Source organism: Protopterus annectens, chromosome 2.part2, assembly GCF_019279795.1.
Source record: "Protopterus annectens isolate FY-2018-M chromosome 2.part2, PAN1.0, whole genome shotgun sequence".
NCBI classification, from domain to species: domain Eukaryota; kingdom Metazoa; phylum Chordata; order Ceratodontiformes; family Protopteridae; genus Protopterus; species Protopterus annectens.
In genome coordinates this window covers 36,867,033-36,890,957 of record NC_056730.1, presented here as the reverse complement: position 1 = coordinate 36,890,957, position 23,925 = coordinate 36,867,033, and the positions used below count along the sequence as shown (strand labels likewise).

Below are 23,925 nucleotides of genomic sequence, written 5' to 3'. Positions count from 1 at the left end.
ATGTTAAATAGAATTTATACACTTATATGAAAGGTTGTCATTGCATACATAGGTTCATAGGTAGGTACTAGGCTATTGTCCCTAGGGCCTATATAAGCCTAGCCAAAAGGTACCCTGGCTTTCGCCACCCAAGAAAATTATTTTCCTGTTCCACTGTCGAGCAGAGACACAGAAGTGATCCCCGGGGTGAATTTCCTATTTCCCGTCCAGTCATCAAGATTTGTCTTAAAGAGTGCTAATGAGGAGCTTTGTTTGATATAGATAGGTAGTTTGTTCCAGAGTATGGGAAGTCTCTGGGACAGGAATATATCCCTCCAGCATGTTCTGTTTATTGTGGTGACAAGGTTTAGGTCCCTGTAGCTCGGAGGGATTGGGATTTCTTTAAGTGGAGCATGTCTAAAAGCTCTGGGTTTGACATAGCTTTGTGTGTTAGGCAGAGATCGCCTCTGAGTAGGCGATATGCGACAGAGTAAAGCTGCAGTTTTTTGAGACGGTTTGCGTAGGGCATCTGTTTGAGGCCGGTAATCCTCTTTGTGAGATATTTCTGTGGCCTTTCCAGTTGTTGTAGATGTCTTGTGAGGTACATGCCAAAAGGGGCATTGTACTCTACATTATACTATACATTATTTTGTTCATTCCAGAGCAGAAAAACAAACATTTGAAAACCCAAAAATGATATTGATGAAAACAGTATTAGCTATACAATGGTTGCCATATACATTCTATGCTGGGGAGGGGACAGAGTCAGTCATGAGCTATAGCAGTCCCTCAGTGGAAGAAGTCAGGACAACAGTCTGGGGTCATACATGTGGCATGCCAGTCAACAAGCAGTGGTAGTCCTCACTGATGCACTCCTGCAGAGATGTTTGCACTTACGTAGACGAAAGCCCCTCACTGTGCATTTCCATAGGAGTTTGTACTTACATGGAGAAAAGTATTGTGACTCTCATGGTGATGCCAGTCACACATTCCCTTACCTATGTTAAAGGCTTAGGAAAACATACTTAATATTTTCATTGCCAGGATGCAGGAGGGGACACAATCAAGCTTTGTGGCTGCTTAAATTATGTCTCCCTGAATGTCTCTGAAAAAATTAACTTACTTCTGATGGGGAAGACTAAAGGTTGGTAGGCTTGGGGATAAGACACGTAAAACAAAATTAAATAAATTTTGTGAGACTCATATACAAGGAACGCATGGCACAGGGCAAGAGTGCTGAAATAAAAAAAGGCAGTTAGTCTTACAAAATACAGTAATGGAACAAACAACAGCCATAAGGTATATCTATCTCTTTCTCTCTCTACATACATATATATATATATATATATATATATATATATATATATATATATATATATATATATATATTGGTTCACTTTGTAATTTCGAAATACTGAAATCTAGAATGTCAGTATTCCGAAACTCCAAAGCCGATAACCCAACCACAGCTCACAAACTCGAAAACACACAACCGCGAAATTCAAAATCTATACTCAAGCTACACATACAGTACACACATAAACATACACAACCCCCCCCCCACATTAAAACAAACTAATGTAAACTACATATAAGCAGGGGGGGGCAAGTCCCCCTACAACCCCTCCCTACACCCCCTACATATATATTCTAACTCCGAGATTGCACAAAAAGTAACACAAACACACACACACACACACACACACATCTTACAGTCCCTCAAACACACACTTACACACGCTAAACCCCTAACCAACATACTTACACACACAGACTTACCAAAATTAAACCCAAACATCCCCATTCCATACCACCTGAAGCAGAAATTCGAAATATCCGTACTTCGGTATTTTGAATTTCGCGCTTCTGCCGGTTTCTGAAATGTGAGTATTTGACTTTATAAGTTCAAAATACTGAAATTCAAGATTTCAAGTGGAACCCTATATATATATATATATATATATATATATATATATATATATATATATATATACACACACACACACACACACACACACACACACACACACACACACACACACACAGTGGATATAAAAAGTTTACACACCTCTGTTAAAATGCCAGGTTTTTGTGATATAAAAAAGTGACACCACAATAAATCATTTCAAAACTTTTCCCACCTTTAATGTGACCTATAACCTGTACAATTCAATTGAAAAACAAACAAATCTGTTAGGGGAAAAATATAAAAAAATAAAAAACATACAATAAGCTGGTTGCATAAATGTGCACACCCTTAAGCTAATACTTTGTTGTGTGTGCACACCCTTAAACTAAAGCTTTGTTGAAGCACCTTTTGATTTAATTATAGCATTCAGTCTTCTTGGGTACACACCTGCCATCAATTAAAGAGACTCTGATTAACCCCAAATAAAGTTCTTCTGCCCTAGTAGGATTTTCCTGACATTTACTCAGTTGCCTGCTACAGTAAAAGCCACGGTTCACAGAGAGCTTACAAAGCATCAAAGGGATCTCATTGTTGAAAGGCATCAGTCAGGAGAAGGGTACAAAAAATTTCTACAGCATTGGATATACCACGGAACACAGTGAAGACAGTCATCAAAAAGTGGAAAAAATATGGGACAACAGTGATGCTGCAAAGAACTGGACATCCCTCCAAAATTGATGAAAAGACAAGATGAAAACTGATCAGGGAGGCTGACAAGAGACCTACAGCAACACTGAAGGAACTGCAGTAATTTCTGGCAAGTACTGGTTGTATACTACGTGACAACAATCTTCGGTATTCTCTGTATGTCTGGGCTATAGGGTAGGGTTGCAAGACGGAAGCCTTTTCTTACATAGAAAACCATCCAGGCCTGGCTAAAATCTGGAAAACAATACATCAAGTCTCCCAAAAGCATTGTGGGAAAATGTCTGATGAGACTAAGGTTGAACTTTTTGGCCACGATTCCAAACGATATGTTTGGAGCAAAAACAACACTTCGCATCACCAAAAGAACACCATCCCCAGAGCAAAGTATGGTGGTGGGAGTATCATGCTTCGGGGTTGCCTTTCTTCAGCTGGAACTGTAGCTTTAAGTCAAGGTGGAGGGAATTATGAACAGTTCCAAATACCATTCACGTTTGGCCCAAAACCTTCAGGTGTCTGCTAGAAAGTTGAAGATGAAGAGGAATTTCACCTTTCAACATGACAATGACCCCAAGGGTACATCCAAATCAACAAAAGAATGGCTTCACCAGAAGAAAATTAAAGTTTTGGAATAACCCAGCCAGAGCCCAGACCTAAATCTAATAGAAAATATGTGGAATGACCTGAAGATGGCTGTGCACAAGAGATGCCCTCACAATCTGACAGATTTAGAGCAATTTTGCAAGGAAGAGTGGGCAAATATTGTCAAGTTAAGATGTGCCATGCTGCTAGAGTCCTACCCAAGAAGAATGAATGTTGTAATTAAATCAAAAGGTGCTTCAACAAAGTATTAGTTTAAGGGTGTGCACACTTGTGTAACCAGCTTATTGTACATTTTTTATTTTTTATATTATTTCCCCTAACAGATTTGTTTGTTTTTCAATTGAATTGTACAAGTTATAGGTCACATTAAAGGTGAGAAAAGTTTTGAAGTGATTTATTGATGTCTTTTTTTTATATCACAAAAACCTGGCATTTTAACAGGGGTGTGTAAACTTTTTATATCCACTGTATATAACAATGCCCTATGGAGGTACATGCAAAAGACCCAGCCTACCTGTATTACCAGTAGACCACAATCTAATAATGGCACAAAAGCACCCCATAGTCAGCAGACCATAAGCTCTATAATGCAGATATAGCCAGTATAGCCAGCTACAAACGTGCACCAAACATTGTTGACTAGTGACCAACATTAGAAGCCCCCTAGACATGTAGACAGGATGTGTGTGCGTGTGTGTGCGTGTGTGTGTGTGTGTGTGTGTGTGTGTGTGTGTGTGTGTGTGTGTGTGTGTGTGTGTGTGTGTGTGTGTGTGTGTGTGTGTGTGTGAGAGCATATGTGTTCAGATTAGCAGCCACAATATACATTACTATGAGTGTGGAGCCCAGTGGGTGGCAGCGCATCAACTTTGTGTGCCACAAGCCTGCCAGCATAATTGAAGGTAAATGGAGAATGGCAGTGCACAATATGTGGATGCACGTCCTGTTAATAAAGGACAATCAGTGGCATAAAAGTCCTTGGTTGCTGAACTCTTTAAAAGTGTATCAGAGTGATGCCCCTCAACACCATGTGTTGACCTTGCCTTTTTATCTGTCAGAGTCTTGTACATCTAAGTGTCATGACTCTAGCATTTTAGATGCAGTAACCTAACACTTTCCTGCCAAGCAAATGAAGACAAGGAGATGGTAAATATAATGGCTTATAGGTGAGCTTCATTGGGTTGTATGCAACCCTGCTGTCCCAGGTTATATCATCCTCATTAAATACTGTTACTGAAACCTCACTCCATTGTTGTATTTGGGGGTAACAAAAATGTCCTGCACAAGTATGCATGTTTGGATTTGTGTACATCTGTGTGCAGGCCATGAAGCAACAGCACTGTCCTTATCCTGGTACTATGCATACTAGTGGATTGAAAGTGCACTCATCTTTTTAATATTTACACAACTGAGCACAGTGCACTGTTGTGCAGTGTGCTCTCCCTTGAAATGCTGCACCATAGTGCAAGTATTGCTGCCTACCAACTGCCAGGATGTCCCTTAAGACTTTCATTACATTCGTACAGCTTACACAAAACTGCCTATCTGTAGGAGACACATTTTTCTGAATTGTCCATGTACCCTTCCATGGGGTGCCTATCTGGCATATTTAGCAGTCTTATCTTTGGGGGTGTTCAGGCTGTGTCCCCACTGCAGTGCTGTCAGTAGTGTATTTGTATCAGTGCAGGAGGCATAAGCTGTCATGCTGTATACCCTGCTTTACTGCATCAGACACAAAGTCCACCAATGTGCATGGTTGTACGGTCTCAATGTGTTGCAGATATAAGTGTGGAATACTGGCCTTGCAATGATGTCGGCAGACATTTTAACTTTTCCTATTTTGGAGGTACTTCCCCTTTTCTAGGCTTGAATTACCCCTTCACATGATTTTTGAGTCCCCTTGTCGCACACAGTTTTGACAGGAAACCAAACTACCTAACCAACATACTGATGGCACTTTTAATTTAAATAAAAGGAACGCAGATGTTAAATCTCCCTTTTTCAGAAACAAATATAAATGACTTTGTAAGGTAGATTATTTTCAATTTTAATATCATTTAATAAAGACTACAGATGTTACACTGTATCCTTGGTAATATACCTATATTTTTTGCCATTTTTGTCCCTCTCAGTTTTTAAACTTGTGTTTCTGAATAGTATCACACCAGACCTTCTCAACTCTATCAACTCCAAAACACAAATTTAAAATATAAAATTTCTGGAAGGATGCTATTAGATATGTAAATTGTGTGGTAATTAGTTGCCCAGGGTTTTGGCTGGATATACTTACTTTTCTAGAGCCTTTATACCTATTTTCAATGTCTGCATGTTTATAAATGTACATGTCTGTGCGAGAGTGGTGGTAGCCGCACACTTCTATGAATCATATGCCTGTTACTAAATGGCCTCCATGTTGCTTCTAGTTGGTAGTATGTCACTCTTGTTAAAATCAGAAAAAAAAAGTTAAAAAGAATAAAACAATGGCTGGATTTTAAAACAATTTATTCTTGGAGAAGCACACTTAACCAAAAATTTACACCATGCTTGATTCCAAATAAAAGGCTCTTGAATTCCCCAAGCCACATAGGCTAGTTAGTAGAGAATCATGGAATCCTGTGCTCAATTCAAACAGCATTATTAAGGGTGCCACATTATAGGACTGTAATAGTTTACATTTGTGTTGAGCACCAGTATAAAATGTAACAGTAAGGTTATGGCACATTCTAGTAAATGGGTCTTTGTGGCATCGGTAGTGCTCAACCTGTATGCCAATAGTGGTACTAAGGGTATTAAATGATGGAAAGGCTACATGTCTGCAACAGAACTCATAGTATTAGCTCCATGACAGAGAAGATCCTGTGAATGTTTGCTGCGTCTTTTCATAAATCATCCTCTTTGAGCAGAGACTGATTCAGAAATAGTTGCTTATTGATCGATTGATTGATTCTGGAATAATTTTTATGCGTTTCCTTTCTACAGCTCACCACCTCTCTCTATTATTCTTTATACCTTACTCATTCATTTTCTATGTCACCCCTCCCCCCCCATCTGTCTCCATCTGGGTACAAGGGAGCAGGTTAAATGAAATATCATTGCTGCTGTGATTAAAATAGGAAGGTAAATCAAGATTCCATTCTGTGAGAAGCGCACATTCTCAGCCTATGCTACCTATGGCTCAAACCTAACTTCCTTGACTTGGCTCTACATGAATTCTCATCACATAATTAGCTTAACCTTATCTGTTGCTTTACCTCAAATTACTTAGATTGTTTCTGGGTGCCTACCTTCCAGGAGGTGACTTGAATGGGTTTATTTAGACAATGTAACAATTGTCTAATGTTCACCGACAAGCATTTAATCTTCAAAGAAACAAACACAATATGTGAGAGATGTATATACACAATGTCTCTGAAGATAAAACTCTCATGTACAAGCATTCAGAATAACAGTCTGGTTGTCAGAACTACATGCACTAGACATGGTATGCTCATACCTATTAACCTTTTAGCGCGAAAAATCTGGACAAAGCCTAAAATAATGAGAGGGCAAAGGACCGAAAATAGTAACAGCTTTTTACCATTGCTGTTATAAACTTAGAAAGTTGCTAGAATAACAGGTTTTGTCTTAGTATGCATTTTCTGAAGAATATTAAGTCTGAAACTCCAATGTGCGTCACTATTTAGTCACTTCAGTCCTCAGTGATTTGCCAGAAAATGACAAAGTTTATGAGGAACGGACCAAAAATATGAGGCAAAAATCTGGGCATTCTGGAAAAATCAGAGCAGTTGAGACGTATTATTTTTGGACCAAGTTTTCCAGGCATTGTTTCTCTCTGTTTCATGATTTGTTTTGATCCTAAGGATAGCCATGCAGCTGAGTTTGTTTTCATTCACTTTGATCTAACAGGAGCGAGTATAGAATGCCTAGAAAGTCTCTGTGAAATTGTTACAGCATTATCTAAAGGGAAGGTCCTAAGTGATTCCCACATACACTAAGTGTGTTTAAGAAAGTTTCTTTACGGAAGGTGGGTATTCTAACCAGGTCATAGTGCTGAGTTGTAGGATTTTTGCTTTGCTTTCTGACTAAGTAGATAGGTAGATGATCACTATCTTGGAGAGTGCCATAGGAAGAGAGTTTATCAGGAGAGGATGTTAGTATCCAGGCAGAGTGACCATCTGGCAGTATTCTTCTTGTATGCAGCTGGAGTAATCTTACGTTTGATGAGTTTATAAAGCTGGATATTGTAGTTGGACTGTTGGAGTCTGTTATTTTTCAGTCGATATTACTGTCAACTAATATCTTCTTCTTCTTCGTTCAGTTGTTCCCGTTAGGGGTTGTCACAGTGGATCTTCTGTTTCCATTTCTTCCTATCCTCTGCATCTTGCTCTGTCACACCAACCACCTGCATGTCCTCTCTCACCACATCCATAAACCTTATCTTAGGCCTTCCTGTTTACCTCTTCCCTGGCAGCTTCATCCTTAGCATCCTTCTCCCAATATACCCAGCATCCCTCCTCAGCACATGTCCAAGCCAATGCAATCTCGCCTCTCTGGCTTTGTCTCCAAATCATCCAACCTGAGCTGACCCTCTAATATATTGATTCCTAATCCTGTCCATTCTCATCACACCCAGTGCAAATCTTAACAGCTTTAACTCTGCCACCTCCATCTCTGACTCCTGTCTTTTTGTCAATGCCACCATCTCCAACCCATATAACATAGCTGGTCTCACTACCCTCTTGTAGACCTTCGCTTTCACTCTTACTGGTACCTGTCTGTCACAAATCACTTCTGACACTTTTCTCCACCCACCCCACCCTGCCTCTACTCTCTTCTTCACCTCTCTTCCACAGTCACCATCACTCTGAACTGTTGATCCCAAGTATTTAAACTCATCCACCTTTGCCATCTCTATTCCCTGCATCCTCACCATTCCTCTATCCTCCCTCTCATTCACACCCATATATTCTGTCTTAGTCCTGCTGACCTTTATTCTACTGCTAGAGCATATGTCCACCTCTCCAGGGTCTCCTCAACCTGTTCCCTACTCTCACTACAGATCGCAATGTCATCCGGAAACATCATAGTCCATGGGGACTCCTGTCTGATCTCATTTGTCAACCTGTCCATCACCATTGCAAATAAGAAAGGGCTACTAATATGATGGTTTAATATAGGCGTTTAGCAGAGATCCAGTATCACTTACTTGCCAGCTATAGGTCCCCCTCTATGACCCAGGAAACCCATACCATGTATTTAAACTTATTAGAAACTCTAACCATCCAACACAATACTATATTCATGGGTGACTTTAATTATCACACTATTAGCTTGGAATTCTATACGACACCAAATGTACAGATACAGAGATTCCTATAATTTGTAAACACAAACTCCCTGAACCAGATAGTCAGTACGCCAACCAGGGATGCAGCCATATTGGATCAGGTCCTCACTAATATGGGTGCTGCACATCGTCTATTGTAATGTCTTCCCTGGTAAGGTAAGACCACAAAATGGTCTCTTTTGAAGTAAAAATAAAACCTGGACCCCCACCTAAACCTGGAATATTTAGGAACTGCTATAAGGCTAGCCTCTCTCTATTAAGTGATAACCTGGCAAAATTTTAAGCCCCCATAAACCCTGAAAACACTGCTGTCTATGCAGAACAGTTCACAGAATCCCTGTACAAGCATGCTAATAGCTGCATAGGGACAGCTGTACCCACCAGAAAGAAGTACAGAACTAACTCAAAAAACAAGCCACACTGGTGGAATCACAAAATCAACAGGCTGAATAACAGAATGAAGAAAATCATGGCAAAAATTAGGAGGTGCAGCACCCATCAGGATAAAAGCACTTGCATCAAACTAAATAAACAACTCAGAGGACAAATAATGTCTACCAAAGCCAAATTTGAGATGAATTTGGCCTTCCAGGCCAAGGACAACTGCAAGGCGTTATTTAGCTATGTCTGCAACCTCAAAGCCAATACACAATTGTTTGAAGAGCTCATTGTAAATGAGCCACCTATAATGAGCCAGAAGATATAGCAAACAGAGAACACTCATTTCCCACTACTACCAGTTACCACAGCGGTACCCCAAGGATCCATACTTGGCCCCCTTCTCTTTATTATATTTACCAACAACCTAAAGTCTGCTACCCAATTAGCCACTATCATCCAGTATGCTGATGATTCCTGTCTTATCTGCTCAGCCTACTCCCCCCAAGAATGTGAACACAAAATGGAAAAATGTTTCCAGGACATTGAAAATTACCTATCTAGCCATCAACTCATCCTAAACCCTAACAAAATCAAGTTAATGATTTTTTCAAACAAATCATCCAAGCTCAACTCACTACCACTCTCTATTCACTCCTCTAATGGTGCAAAAATTGAACCTACAAACCAGACCAAGCTCCTAGTCATAACAATAGACAATAAACTAAAATTTGACAAGCGCATCTACTTGACTATCTGTAAAGTCCACTCCAAACTAGGAGCTCTTTACTGGGCAAAACCATTCCTTACACACTAAGCCAAGTTAGCTACATTCACTTACTATCTACCCTATTTTACTGCTGTCATAACTTCATCAGCTTTTGTAAGACTGACCTTAATAACCTAGAGTCCTGCTACAACAACATACCTAAGTTCACAGCTAATTAGCCCCATCAAACCCATCACTGTTCCATTCTTCAACAACTCAACTGGCTAGAACTCCCAAACCTGTTAGCACTAAACCAACTCACCATTGCCCACAAAATCATACACAACCCCAGTAACTCCCCTGCACTCCCTAGCTTGGTCCAACCTAACTCCAGCTGTAGGTCTCTTAAATCTTCTGACAGACTAATGCTAAAAGTTACCCAGTCTCACTACTATTATGGCAACTTCCCTCTACTCCTCCCAATCTCAGTAGTAACTGGCTCTGCCCCTGCATTGCTCCTGGCTAGTCTTTGTCTCCTACTACTTCACAACCCCCTCCTAGCTCTTTTCTGTTCCTTAAGTAGCCACTACTTATCACCTACTGTCTCCTCGATCTGACTCAATAAGTCTCGGATAGATTATTGTATACATTTCTCCTCAATGCTTTTCTATTGTATTTGCTTAAATGTATATTTACTTCTTGTATTCATTACTGTATTCATTACCAGTTGTTTTATTGTATTCACTACTACCTGTATTTTGTATGCTAAATGATTTTTTTTGTTAATGTCTTTTTTGTTAATGTATGTACATGACTACTTGGTCTTGGCATACTGATTGATGTACTGGAGCTTTTCTTCCCAGGTCTCTGCTGAAAATGGGCTACTTGCCCAGTCGGACACTACCCGGTCAACAAATGCAAATAAATACATAAATAAATAAACCTACTGGCCAATAAATTCAGCTCCAACTTTACTCCTCTCTCCCCCTCAACCTTCCCTCAGGAAATACCATCAAATACAACTCCCCCTGTAATCACTAGGGAATAGCTCCTTAATGTTCTCTCTAGTTCCAAGAATCAATGGGCCCAGACAGTATCCCAGGATGCCTTCTAAATAACATGGAACATGACCTATCAGAGCCTCTGGAATTGCTATTTAACTATAGCCTCCAGACTGGCTTCATGTCTCATGAATGGAGAACAGTAACAGTCATCCCTATGCACAAAGTTGGGCCATCTACAGACCCTGGAAACTACTGACCCATAAGTCTCAGTAGTCTTACATGTAAAGCCATGGAAAGAATTATCATGGACATGATCAATAGTGATAGAGTAAACCACCAGACACTGGACCCAACCCAGTTTGGTTTCATCAAGAGCAGATAATGCCTACTTAATCTGGTGAACTTCTTTGAGAAGGTCACTAAAGCAATGGATGAGGGTAAAATGGTTCACAGTGCCTACCTTGACCTGGCCAAGGCATTTGACACAATACCCTAGTTGGGTATTGTTGACAAACTCAAGAGGTTAGTTACAAACTCGTATGTTACCCGGTGGATAGCCAACTGGCTCACAGACAAGCCCTAGGAAGTTAGAATTGGGGATTCCACCTCTACAAAGAGGCCAGCCACAAGTGGAGTCCCTCAGGGATCAGTCCTTGGACTGCTCCTTTTGGCATTTACTTCTCTGAAGTCAAGGCCAATATCAGTGGTCTCTGGCTGACTAAATTACAGATGATTGCAAATTAGGAGCTATCATTGAATCCCATACTGGCACAAATGTTCTCCAGGAGGGGCTGACACAGACAAACAACTGGTGTCAGAGCCATGGACTAAAACTAAAAGCTAAGAAAGGCATAATAGTATCCTTCAGGAAGTCATCCAGCCCTTGTAACTATCATATTGACAACACATCCCTTAGAGCTGACCCAGTGTAGTCAGGGACTTAGGGACACACATAGATAGTAATCTAGCCTTTGACCATCATGTGTCTACAGTAGTGAAGAAATATTTTTATGTTGGGCAACTTATAAACAAAGGTATGGCATCTAAGTCCAAGGAAGTCATTGTTCCACTGTATTTGGGATTCATTAAACCTATCATTAAGTAAAGTGCCCCTTTTGTTGTGTACCTAGTTAGGCATATCCAACAACTGGAACGTCCACAAAGGTTCCACGCTAAAAGAGTACAGGGCTTAAGTAAAATGTCCTATGCAGACTGCCTCAAGGCTCTATCCATGTATTCTGTCTCCTACAGGCTTTTGCGGGCTGATTTATGCCTGACATACAGGGCATTGTCAGACCCCATTCTGATGGACCTCCTGCATATCCACAAAAGAAACAGCACCAGAATTACCCATTCTAAAGACTTACTCCTTGCCTGTGATATTAATAGGACCTGCTGGAGTTACAGGTATGTATCCCAGAGACTACTCTGTTTATGGAGCAGGCTCCCCATCTATGTGAAGCAAAGTCCCTCCCTAACCCAATTCAAGTACAACCTAGACAATTGGATGGGGAACAGAAAAGTCATCCCTGGTCTGGTACCAATATCTCTACTGGACAGAGGTAACCTGTGAATGTTTCATCTCCCACGCCCCTGCTTACACTTATCAAGGGTATCAGAACTTGTCAGATTTGGGATGCACAGCTCGGCTTAAAAAGACCCTCATGTTAGTTGGCCTAGTAAACCCCTATGAACCTATCTAGCATAGAATGTCTTCAAGTATGGTAATATTATTACCCGGGGTAGTTTGATTCATATGATGGCTTTTTTTTTTTGACGTTATTTATCTAGAGCAGTGCTATCAGAATTTCAGAATTAGAAAAAGTTAGAATAGTTTGAGGGACTAGAGAAATGTCAGTACTATGCTTGTACAGCATTGTCACTCCACCAACTGTTTTTTTTTTTTTTTGTTAGTCATAGTGTTGGAGTTTCTTTGTTGCATACTAATGGTGCAGCTAAGCCATATTATACAGAGCAGTACATTGAATTTTCTGTTTCATGCGGGATGTTTTTTATTCAGGTTAGGTTCAGTTTGGTTTCTTATGATTGCCCATAATGTCTGGGACTAGTGGAGGGACATAAACCATTTGCATATGATTTCTGAATTGTGTACAGGTCAGTTAGTCTTCATCTACAATATGTTCTCTGTACCTAGATTGTTCCAGATACATCATGTATTGCCAATGCAGCACCTGCAGTTGTTTGACGTTTAACAATTGCATGGACATCTGGTGCATTTTCTCTAACATGTACCAGTCCCTTACTTCTGTGTATAGTGTTAGTAAAGCTAGCCTTTACATTTTTTAACCTGGTCACTGGGCTTCATGCAGACCCTTTTTAACCACATTTTAGGATAATATGCAGTTGCAAAGTTGTAAAGCAGAAGTTATACAAAATTTTAGAACAGCTGTTTACTGTAGATTAGATCCAGATTATTTACAGAGTAATGGTTACCAAATGTGCAGGGATATGTTTAGCCACAGTAGCAGAGACAGTAAATAGTTACCAGGGCTAGTGAGCTGTTGTGAGCAATACTTGACATTTGAACTGTCCTGTTTCCAGGTATAAAGCAAAGCATTGCATGTTTATTTCACAAGCAAAGTAATGCAATTTACAGTTATTTGACAGTGTTTTTCTATTTCAGGGGATGGAGATTGTGCAGACAATGAACAGTGATCCTGGACTTGCTATTGGTATGTTCACCTCTCTGCATAGCTGCATTTTTCTACTTTTGATTACAAATGTCAGTATGTCAGTACTTCATCTGGTATACTACGATGTTATAGCTATCTATTGATATTGTTTATTTATGAATCAACAAGGTAAAGTCAGCAATTAGGAGAATATACAGTATAATGAAATGAGTGATATAACAGTAACCATGGTTCTATTATAATATAGTGTTTTATATATTTGAATACTTCATAAATTTCTGGAAGGAAATGAGACATCTTAAATATAGTCTGCATAGTTAAGTTAGAATTATTTAGGTTTTATTAATTTTAAATGTGTTTAATATAACCTGATGGTGACATTTTAAATCTTTACTTAAATTTGTGATTAATAAGTTGAAGCATTAAGTTTATTATTGGTTCTTTATGTGAATTGTTAATAATGTTTTTAAAAGAACTAGGATGGTTTACTTATGCATTCTCTCCGTTGCATCCAGGTTACACTGCTTTCAATGGGGTGGATTTTGAAGGCACCTTTCATGTCAACACTGTGACAGATGACGACTATGCTGGCTTTATATTTGGTTACCAAGACAGCTCCAGTTTCTATGTGGTGATGTGGAAACAGACAGAGCAGACATACTGGCAAGCTACACCATTCAGAGCTGTTGCTGAGCCTGGTATTCAGATGAAGGTAATGCTTTAAACAGGCTTGAGTAGCATGTATTACACTGCTACGAAAAATGCTTTTTGCAGCACACTACAGTGATATACAGCAATCTCCTACATTCAGCTTATACTTGGTCCTGCTACAGTCTTTGCCAGCCTCCCTTCACAGCTATAATATGCTTATGGTCACGTGTGTTCTGCAACTTTTTCATTCTGTAATGTGTGGTATAATTTGCTGAACTTCTGCTTGTGCTTCATTATGCAAGACTTGGTTTATGGTCATCACACAGATAAAACCAGTATGGCTTCTCCTGTCAAACTGCCCACCACACTTAGTGGTGAACATTTGTTGTGGATTCATATAAGCAGATCCCATTGAGGTCAGTATGTAAACACTTTAAATTCTTGTGGTCAGTAGAGCACAGAAGGTGAGCAATAACTCATCTAAACAAAGATATGCTTCTAGCAGAACTCTTTCTCGGTCATCAGGGGATGGTTTGTCAGGACCAGTCTTTGTGCAGCCATCGGTGGTATGTTAAATGCATACACTGTGAGTTACTTTTGAAAGTACATGTAAGCAGTAGGCTATCAGACATAAATTTAAAGATCTTGTTATGTAACATAACTTTTGCTAACAAAAGGTTAATGGCCAGGATGTCCAAAGCATTCACAATTTTATGCATATCCTAGAGTGGCTTATTATAAAATGTCTGTGGGTAGCTAAGTAGTGAATGGCATTACAACTGCTAGCAGCAATTCACGTTGGCATATACTCTTGGATTTTTGAAACAGAAGTGAGAAAACATAGCAGAAGTGAATACATACCAACATAACCCACACTCTGTCCTTTTATTATTGGTATTACACAACACCAGAATGTTGCAACGTTACAGTGGTTTATTATTTTTTTATTGGTTTATGTGTATATGTGTGTGTGTGTGTGTGTGTGTGTGTGTGTTTGTGTGTGTGTGTGTGTGTGTGTGTGTGTGTGTGTGTGTGTGTGTGTGTGTGTGTGACCGAGAGAGAGCGACTTTAAAAGGACAGCCACTTTTCTGAGTGTATTCTACTTCCCCTCAAATTTTAAATGTAATATATTCGATATGTTATTTTCATTAGTCGACCAGCTAGGGTGTCTGTGTTGCTTGTCATCAGTTGCTTTTGGGTTGGCTTTAATATCATTTATTTGGCATATGATTGCTTTATGTCCTTTTATAGTGATTTTGTGCTTTGAATGTGTCATTGTATGAGAGTGTGTGTCTGTGTCTGCTTGCGTAAGTTCCTGGTTTGCCACTGTTCAAGGGCTGCATTTTGTGTTGGCAGATAGTTCTGGTTTCACAAATTGCTTTAGACATGTTTTGAACTTCTGTATTCACAAAGAACACAAAAGGATAATTGCAAGGTGATGGCTTTAGTTCCTCATTTTATGAAGTATTATGCTTCCACATGTTCGGTCTGTTCATGTCTTGTATGCTCGAATCATTTCAGTGTTCTATAACCATAGCTTAGGTTCAGTTACTACTAGACAATAGACTAATTTAACCATCTGAAGCCTAGCATCAGCAATCCCACTAATATATGGTGTCAAAGTCCTTTTCCAAATCAAGGTAAGCTGTGTGTTCAAAGCTTTCCTTATCCAGTCATTTTCTGAGTCTTTTAGAGATGTCATCTAGGCTTAATAGGCATGATAAACCCTTTACAAAGACAAATCAGTTAGGGTGTAGGGATGATAGGTTCCTTATATGCCTATTGATGAGGTGCTGGTGAAGCGGGTAGATCTGTAGTTGTCAGGGTTCATGAGAGTGTCTCTCTTATTGAGCAGTGCTACTACAATTGTTCTCCAGACTTTTGGCATGTATCCAATGGAAAAGTTGTGATTGAATAATTTAATGAGGTAATCCAATGCAAGATATTTCATACTGCCGTGGAAGCAACTTGGAATGTTATCTGGACACGTACAGCTGGTATTTATACTGCTGGAGAACACTTTTAGTATCTGTTCTGAGGTGATTTCTAGTGGGAAGGTGGTGGTATGGACTGGTTACCTTGTACTGGGAAATGTGGAGTTAATGAGGGAGAGGTTGTTGCCAAATTTATATGCTAGGATGTTAACTGTATTATTAAGGTTTGTCTGGGTGATATCATTAGAGATAAGCTCTCTACAGTGCTGGATGTTATTTTTGAGTTTTTTATGTAATTAAAAATGCCTTGTGGTTATCCTAATTTAGCAATTTTCAGTGCATACTTATCTTTGTAGAATTTTATCTTTTTATCTTATTCTTTAATTCTTTATCAATCTTTTGAGGATGATTTTAGCAAACTGAGATTTTATACTTTGCTGTAGGTCTATGAACTTTTTCCTTTCATTGTAAAGTTTGTTTATGATTCAGTTCTACCAGAAGGGTTTGTTTCAAAACTTGTTATTGAACTGGAAGTGAATAGGAACACAAGCCTCTCTACAAGAGTTGAGTTGGGAGTATAAACTCTGGTATATGCAGTGGTATTTGCTAGTGTCATCAAGGGGTGGGGGACCACTGAACTATCACAAGTCAGCATGAGGATGTTGGCCTTGGAGTAGTTTTTAAAGATGGTTGTACTGGATGATGCCCTTGCTAGGTCAGTATGGTTTAATATTACAAAATGGTAATCTGGAATGACCAGTGGGCTGGAAGTAGGCAGGATATGTGTTGCTTAGTACAAGATAGAGAATGTTGGTGCCTCTTGTAAGGGAGGGTACTGTTTGACTAAGAGAGATTACACTGATAAAGTCAAGAAAGCATTGTGTGTATTTGTTTGTTGAAGTGTAAGTGTGCTAAATGGAGGAGAGACAGTTACATTCCTTTAGAATGATGGTATCTGGGTCAATGGAGAGGAACTTTATTAAGATATGCTTTGTGATTTGCAGGTATCTTGGATGGGATTCTGTAGAGATTCAGAATGTAATATGAGGTTTTGTCAAATTATACAAGGATATGAAGGAATTTAAGCTCATTATCCTGCTTGATTTGTTCAGAGGTGATAGTGTTTCATATAAAGATAGGCACACCATCACCAGCAATACTGCTGTGTACAATTGTAGACCTAAATGAGTGGAGGCATTAAAATGTGTTAAGGGGGATATTGTCACTGTACTGCAACCAGGTATCAGTGAAAACACAAATGTCTACATTTTCTAGAGTTAGGAAGACAGACAAGGAGGCCATTTTCTTATTTAAGCTCCTACTGTTGAACAGTGTTGTACTGATATTTCTTAGACTTGAGTTTGGATTTATTACATTGGTAGTCTGAATTGACTGACATTGGCTAAAACTGGCTCTATAGAGGTAAAGAATGTCTTAGCCAGGATGCAAAAGCTCCATGGAGATAGGTGCAAGCCAAACCTGGTGAAACATGGACTATCTGCTATCTCACACCAGGTAGACACATGCACTGGGAAATCAAGAATACTAGTGCAGCATCTGGGAGTGTGCCTTAGCTCCCATTTCCTCATAAAAGCCTTCACAGATCCATGATCACTACTCTTGGGAGGTGCATGCATGCTTTTATTCATGAGCATCCTCCCAACTTTGCAGCCCAGCATTCATGCAGCACAGACCTGGACAGGCCCGGCCCATATGCATATTCCAGTGAGTCTTTAAGATGCCCCCCCCAGAATGGTTATACCAACATCAGTCACTCATTTCCATCCTCCTTCTGCAGCTTCTCCAGCACCTGTGCTGCTAATCAAACATGGATCATCTGGAGTGCAGCCAGGGTTTTATTCCTCTATACCAAGGGAGCCATTTTTGATTTAGGGTCCTTGACATACAACATTGTATAAAAGAAATTAAATCAAAAGGCTGATGCCTTCTTTTTAACAGTGGTGTTACTGCTTATCAACAGGAAATACTCAGTAATGGTTCCAGGTCTACTTACACCTGCAAATGTAGTTGATTTGATGGACAGATGGCAAATAAGAATTGTGTGCTAGGCACGATAGGAAGAAGTATTCTCTGATGTAAAATGTAATTTATGTCACAAGCAAAATTTAAATCTGTGGATCTAGTGGTTCTGATGCTGCTGTTTGTTTGCATATCCGCAAAACAAGCAGCATCAAAAGCCACTAGATCCAAGGATTTAAATTTTGCTTGTGACATAGTGAGGATACAGATATGTGTCTCAGAGGATCCTCATGCTCTGGAACAGATCTCCATCCACATGAAGTACAGTCCATCCCTAACCCTATTTAAATGTAACCTTGACCAATAGATGGGAAATTGGAAGCTTACCCAGGGTCTGGCCCCCATGTCTCTGATAGACAGAAGAGACATTAATGGCCAAACTAACATACCCCCCCCCCACATAACATTTAGAAATTTCTTAACTAACATACTCCTTTCTAATAAACACCCATGATACATAGGGACACAATTGGATTGGACTTCACAGCTAGACTTATAAAGCTCTGGTAGTCATTAGCCTTGTTCTATGAACCTAAGATGTTAATCACAAAAGATCAGGTAATTTAAAATAAAACAGAAATGACTGCAATGGAAAAGAATTATTTTGTCATGCATAAATGTATGCTTGGGATTAGCTTCAGGTTGATCTGGTATTTGAAAAATTAAATATTACATTTCGCAAAACAAACTAAAACAATAATCACTATTAAGAAAAAAGACTAAACTGTCAAAATGATTATAGATATTACCAGGAAAATTTTACAGCTCATTTTTCCTAATATTATTTGGCTAGACAGATGTATATTCATTCTAAAGCTTTGACACTTCCCAAAATGAGAAAGCATTTATTAGTAAAATGGATATTATCAAATCATGCATGTTTTCCCTAGAGACATCTGTCAACAAACACTCAGTAACTGCTTTACGTGCAAAGGATTGCATCCCGTTCCCACTCCACTGAATCTTAGACTAAGAAATATCAGTTTAAAAATATCAGAGTCAACTATCTTGATTTTGTGTGTGTGTGTGTGTGTGTGTGTGTGTGTGTGTGTGTGTGTGTGTGTGTGTGTGGCTATACACTTATTAGCTAGGAATGCATTGAACATTTTCAGATATTAAATATGGAGGAGTAGACTATCTCTGATGAATAACACAATGTTATTAGTAATACACCATTGACCTCCATCCAAATACATGCCCCTGCCTTGCTTCATACAAAGACAGTTAGGGTAGCAGGGTAATAACTATCTTCCTGGCCATGAAGAAAGACGTTTAATACTTTTCAAGTTCCTAACATAGCTCACTGTCTTACACGCACACACTGGAGATGAATTATAAATGCAGTTGAAGGTCCCCAACAAGTAGTAGGCCTTGTGTCTACAATGGGAAGAATCATGCCTCCATCCCTTACAAAGACTCCAGATCAGCACTCATTTTTCCCTTGCCAAACAGCCCTTTGTTTTTTTCTTTGGTTAAATCCTAAACCCAAGTCCTCAGGCCCATACAGAGAGGCACCCAGTGCTGCTGTACTCATTCATTGGCAGATCAGTGAGATGTCTGGTTTTATCCTGAATAGTTGACATACACAATACATGGGGAAAATGACAATGTCAGTATTGTAACATGAAAATTATATTCCAGGCATGAAACTTAATACATTAGACAGGTCCACCTCCTACTATATCGGAATAATGTAATATAAATGCAACCATTTTTTAAAGTAGACCATCGAGTATGTCTATAGGGATTATACTAACCTTTGGAGAAAAGCCTGGATCATTAGTTCGGTTACCACAGACGTGAGGAGGGGAAAATCTAAGCTGCAATGGCTGAAGAGACACTTTGGTTTTCAATAAATAGTACAATATAAAAAGTGGGAGAAGAAAAAGAATACCATACATGTAGTTTCCTCAAGAATCAGTGTTAAGTAGCTATAACATTACAACACTTTGCATTTCCAGTGGCCATGTTTTGTGTGTCTACTATGGTACTACAAAATGAGCAAGCTGTAAACACAAAAGCTGAAACATTTCTCCACTGATTTCATTACCTCAAGTACATATAAACTCTAAACATATGTACTCAATAATAATGGGAAGTCAGGCAAATATGTACTATTCATGTAGGGGTGCAGCCCTCCCTTACATCCTCCCATATGGAGGCTTCATCACTCATACTTGTACTTATCTCACAGCAAGGTCACTGCAACTTGAAGAAAGAGTGGCAGTTGTGATAGGATGAAAACAGTGATCTCCCTTCTTCACTACCCATGAGTCTTGAAATGGACTAAATAACTACCTTTTGAGAGCAAACACATCACTACAATAGGAAGAGAGAAATCATAACATAAGTAAATACAACCTTGAGGCAACACAGGATCATAGGAGTTAAAAGGCAACTGAGCCTCACAGCCATTTCTGCTTTACCAGTATCCACCCTTAGGCCTTACCTGTCATTTCATGGTCCAGGCTATTCATATTGGGGTGAATTTATGCACACCAATCCAGTTGTGCAGCTCCTTTTTAAAGGCAAATAGTGAGTCACACAGGGTAACTTGGAGAGGGAGTTTGTTCCAGAGAGGGAGTAGGTGCTGCATGACAGATCTATCTCTACTCTTATTCTTGTTTATTTATTTAAATAGATTTAGATTTCTGGCCCTACAGTTAGCTGGACTGTTTGATTTATTGAGGTATAAGAGTTCTTGGACTATTATAACTAAGACACAGATCCGCCCTAAGGAGTCTACCTGAAACTGAGTATAGGAATAAAACCACCACTCTTTTTTATACCTTTAGGTCCTTGATTTTTGTAGTTACAAACCTCTGTGATCTTTCCAATTGCATGATATGCTTTGGTAGGTACAACCAAAAGGGAGCATCGTATTCAACGATGGGTCTAATCAAAGTGGAAAACAAAGATGTGAGGACTTTTTTGATCTGGATAAAATACCATTTGCTATAAGCTGTGCAAGCTAAAATGATTTGCTAACCACCATTCCAACATGATGGTCAAATGTAACAGCGCTCCCACTCATATGCCCCAGTCTCTCGTGACCTTTTATTTTGAAGTAGTGTGCTAGCTATACTATGCTATAAGCAGAAGCTATTGGGTGTTTAGCAGTTGCTATAATGTACTCTTTGGCATTTAGCTTGATCTAATTTTAGTACACCAGCTGTTGCCTGAGTGCATGTATGTCAGAGAAGAACTTGACAATATCCACCTTACAGTCATGCAAACTTTTAACCGAATATTCTCATTTAATAAGTGAAGATATGAGAAGCAGATGATGGACAGCAGAGCTCCCACCACAGACCCCTGTGGAACTCCATTGGTCACCATCATAATGTCAGAGGATTAACCGTTACAGTGTGAGTCCTGGCACAAAGCAATTTGGCTATCCACATAACCACATACAATTCAATTTGGTGCTCTTTCAGCTTGCTTATTATAGTTGCATGTGATGTGGTATCTAACCCCTTGGTAAGTTCAAGATACCTGTGTGGACAGCTTGTCTAAAGTCTACAGTCTGAGTAACACTCTCAAAGAAGTCAACAAGATTCTTTAGATAGCATCTATCCTTGACAAAGCCAAACTGCTGGGGGGCAAAACATGATAAAATTTTTAAATCATAGTTAATTAGGTCAGTTATTATACAGTCTGTGACTTGTATATAAAGCTCATTGCACCGAAGAGTCTGCAATTTCTGGGGTCTGATGAGGGGCCACCCTTGTATAGTGACATCACAAAAGTTGTGTGCCACTCCCCTGGGACAAAGCCAGCTCCTTGGTTCAGGTTGAAGAAGCTGAGTAGTGCGTCTACTAATGTTTGCTTAGTATTATTAATTAGACAACCAGGTATGTTGTCAAGCCCAATAGATGAGGTGTTTTCGTTTTGGTAAGTATCTTAATTAGATATTCTTTCTCGATGGTTGGTGGCTTTACTCCATCAGGGATAACTGAGTTTGGAATAGATGCCTCTGGCGTGAAGTTGGCACTAAATTTATTAGCAAGTATGTTTGCAATCTCCACTGGTTTGGAGTAGTTTTATGCCATTATTAAGCTCAAAGCAATGTTAGGTTTTACTATATTTCTGACATAACTTAAAGAAGAATTTGTGGTCATCTTTGCCTTCTGTAGCTAGTCTAAGTTCATGGGATAGTTTTGTATTTCTTATGTCCTTTTTTGGTTTCTTGTTTGACATTCTCCTTAATTTGGATGTGGGGGCATTTGATCTGCACTATAGTTTTAGAAGTTTCTTCCTTTTATTACATAGTTTGTTAATGCTTAAGAACAACCACAATGGTTTAATTTAAGACCTTTCCATTTGCTTGATCTAGTTGGGACTACCAGCCTAATACATTTGTACAGGTATATCAACATTTTCTGTATAACCCTTTGAAGTATCGACATTATGGGAAATTCCATTATACCTGAATTTAGAGACCTCAACATAGAATTTTACATTTATACTTTTGAAGTCCTAGAATTCTGTGATATTTGTTGCTGATGGTTTGCAGATTCTGATAGAGAAAATTATTAGTTTGTCATCTGATTTGACCGGGGGGGGGGTGGATACCTTGGGAATGGTACATACAGATGTTAAGCTTGATAAGTTCAGGTCATGTACATTCTGTTTGCTGTTTGCTAGTAGGTTCTTTAACAATCTGGTCCATGGAGTTTTTGTTAATAAAACCTAAGACTTTTTGAGCATATCCTGTAATGGAGGTATATGTAGCCTCCTTATCGTTGTGTAGATGGAATCACCTAAGATAACTGTGTTTTTACTTAAGTGGAGTTCATCCAGAATATTTAGGAATGTTGCATATTTATCTGAAAAAATGGAGAGGGGTTATATAGCAAGCTATGACTTGATAGCTGATCTTATTTAGTGGAATTTGAATCTCTATAAGCTCTGCTTGTGGGTCAGTAGGCATCTCTCTCAAAGTATTGTGGTCCCTAACAAATACGGATACGCCACCATTTCCATCATGTCAAAATGAGAGGTAAGCACTAAACCTAGATTTTGAGGGAGTGTTCTCTGGCCCCATAAAACAAGTTTCTGTAACAACACATATACTGATGTGTTCCAAATATAGTCCATCAGTTTCTTGCTTAGACTTCTAGTATTAAGTAGCAACACTTTGATATAATTCAGTGGTTGATTTGTTTTGGAAGTTAGGTTGGGATGTTCATCAGTTGGACCTTGCCTAAAAGGGATAATGAGAGCTGCAAAAACTTCTGGAAGTATGTGGAAGCATTGAAATGAAAGTGGGAGACCATTCCTATAACTGGTTATTTATGTACTCTTGATAAGATGGATAGCTGCAGAGGTTCATAGGTATTTACTAGGCTAATAACTACAAGGACCTTTCTAAGCCTAGCCATTTATCCCAAATCTCTGACAAGTTCTGATACCCCTGATAAGTGTAAGCAGGAAATGAGAGATGAAACATTTGCAAACAGGCGCCTGGGAGAGGAACCATTTACTAGTTGGCTGTGTCCATTAGAGACATAGGTGCCAAACCAGGGATGAATTTCCTGTTTTCCATCCAATTGTCCAAGATGCACTTGAATTGGGTTAGGGAGGAACTCCGCTTCACATGGATGGGGAGCCTGTTCCATAGTTGGAGTAGTCCATGGAATACATACCTGTCTCTCTAGTGGGTCCTTTTTATATCGCAGGCAAAGTTTAAGTCTTTAGAATGGGTAATTCTTGTGCTGTTTGTTTTATAGGCATGCAGGAGGTCCATCAGAGTAGGGTCTGACAGTGCCCTGTATGCCAGGCATAGAACTCCCTCAAAAGCCTGCAGGAGACAGAATACAGGGATAGGGCCTTGAGGCAGTCTGCACAGGACATTTTACTTACGCACTGTATTCTTGCAGTGAGGAACTTCTGTGGAAGTTCCAGTTGTTGGCTATGCCTGGTTAGGTACATACCAAAGTGGCCATTGGAGTGATAGGTCTGATGAATGCTGAATATAGTGGAACAATGAATTCCTTGGACTTAGATGCCATA

At 39.3% G+C, this 23,925-nt stretch overlaps 1 protein-coding gene across 4 annotated transcripts in view; it reads left to right on the top strand.

Annotated features, from left to right (window-relative positions):
• Positions 1–23,925, top strand: part of THBS4 (thrombospondin 4) — a 972,706-nt gene that overhangs the window by 820,675 nt on the left and 128,106 nt on the right. For all 4 annotated transcript variants that reach the window (XM_044063723.1, XM_044063722.1, XM_044063724.1 and 1 more), the window contains 2 exons: positions 13,276–13,324; positions 13,801–13,997. In XM_044063723.1, the coding sequence (XP_043919658.1) occupies positions 13,276–13,324; positions 13,801–13,997 (246 nt within the window). The remainder of the gene's footprint in view (positions 1–13,275; positions 13,325–13,800; positions 13,998–23,925) is intronic.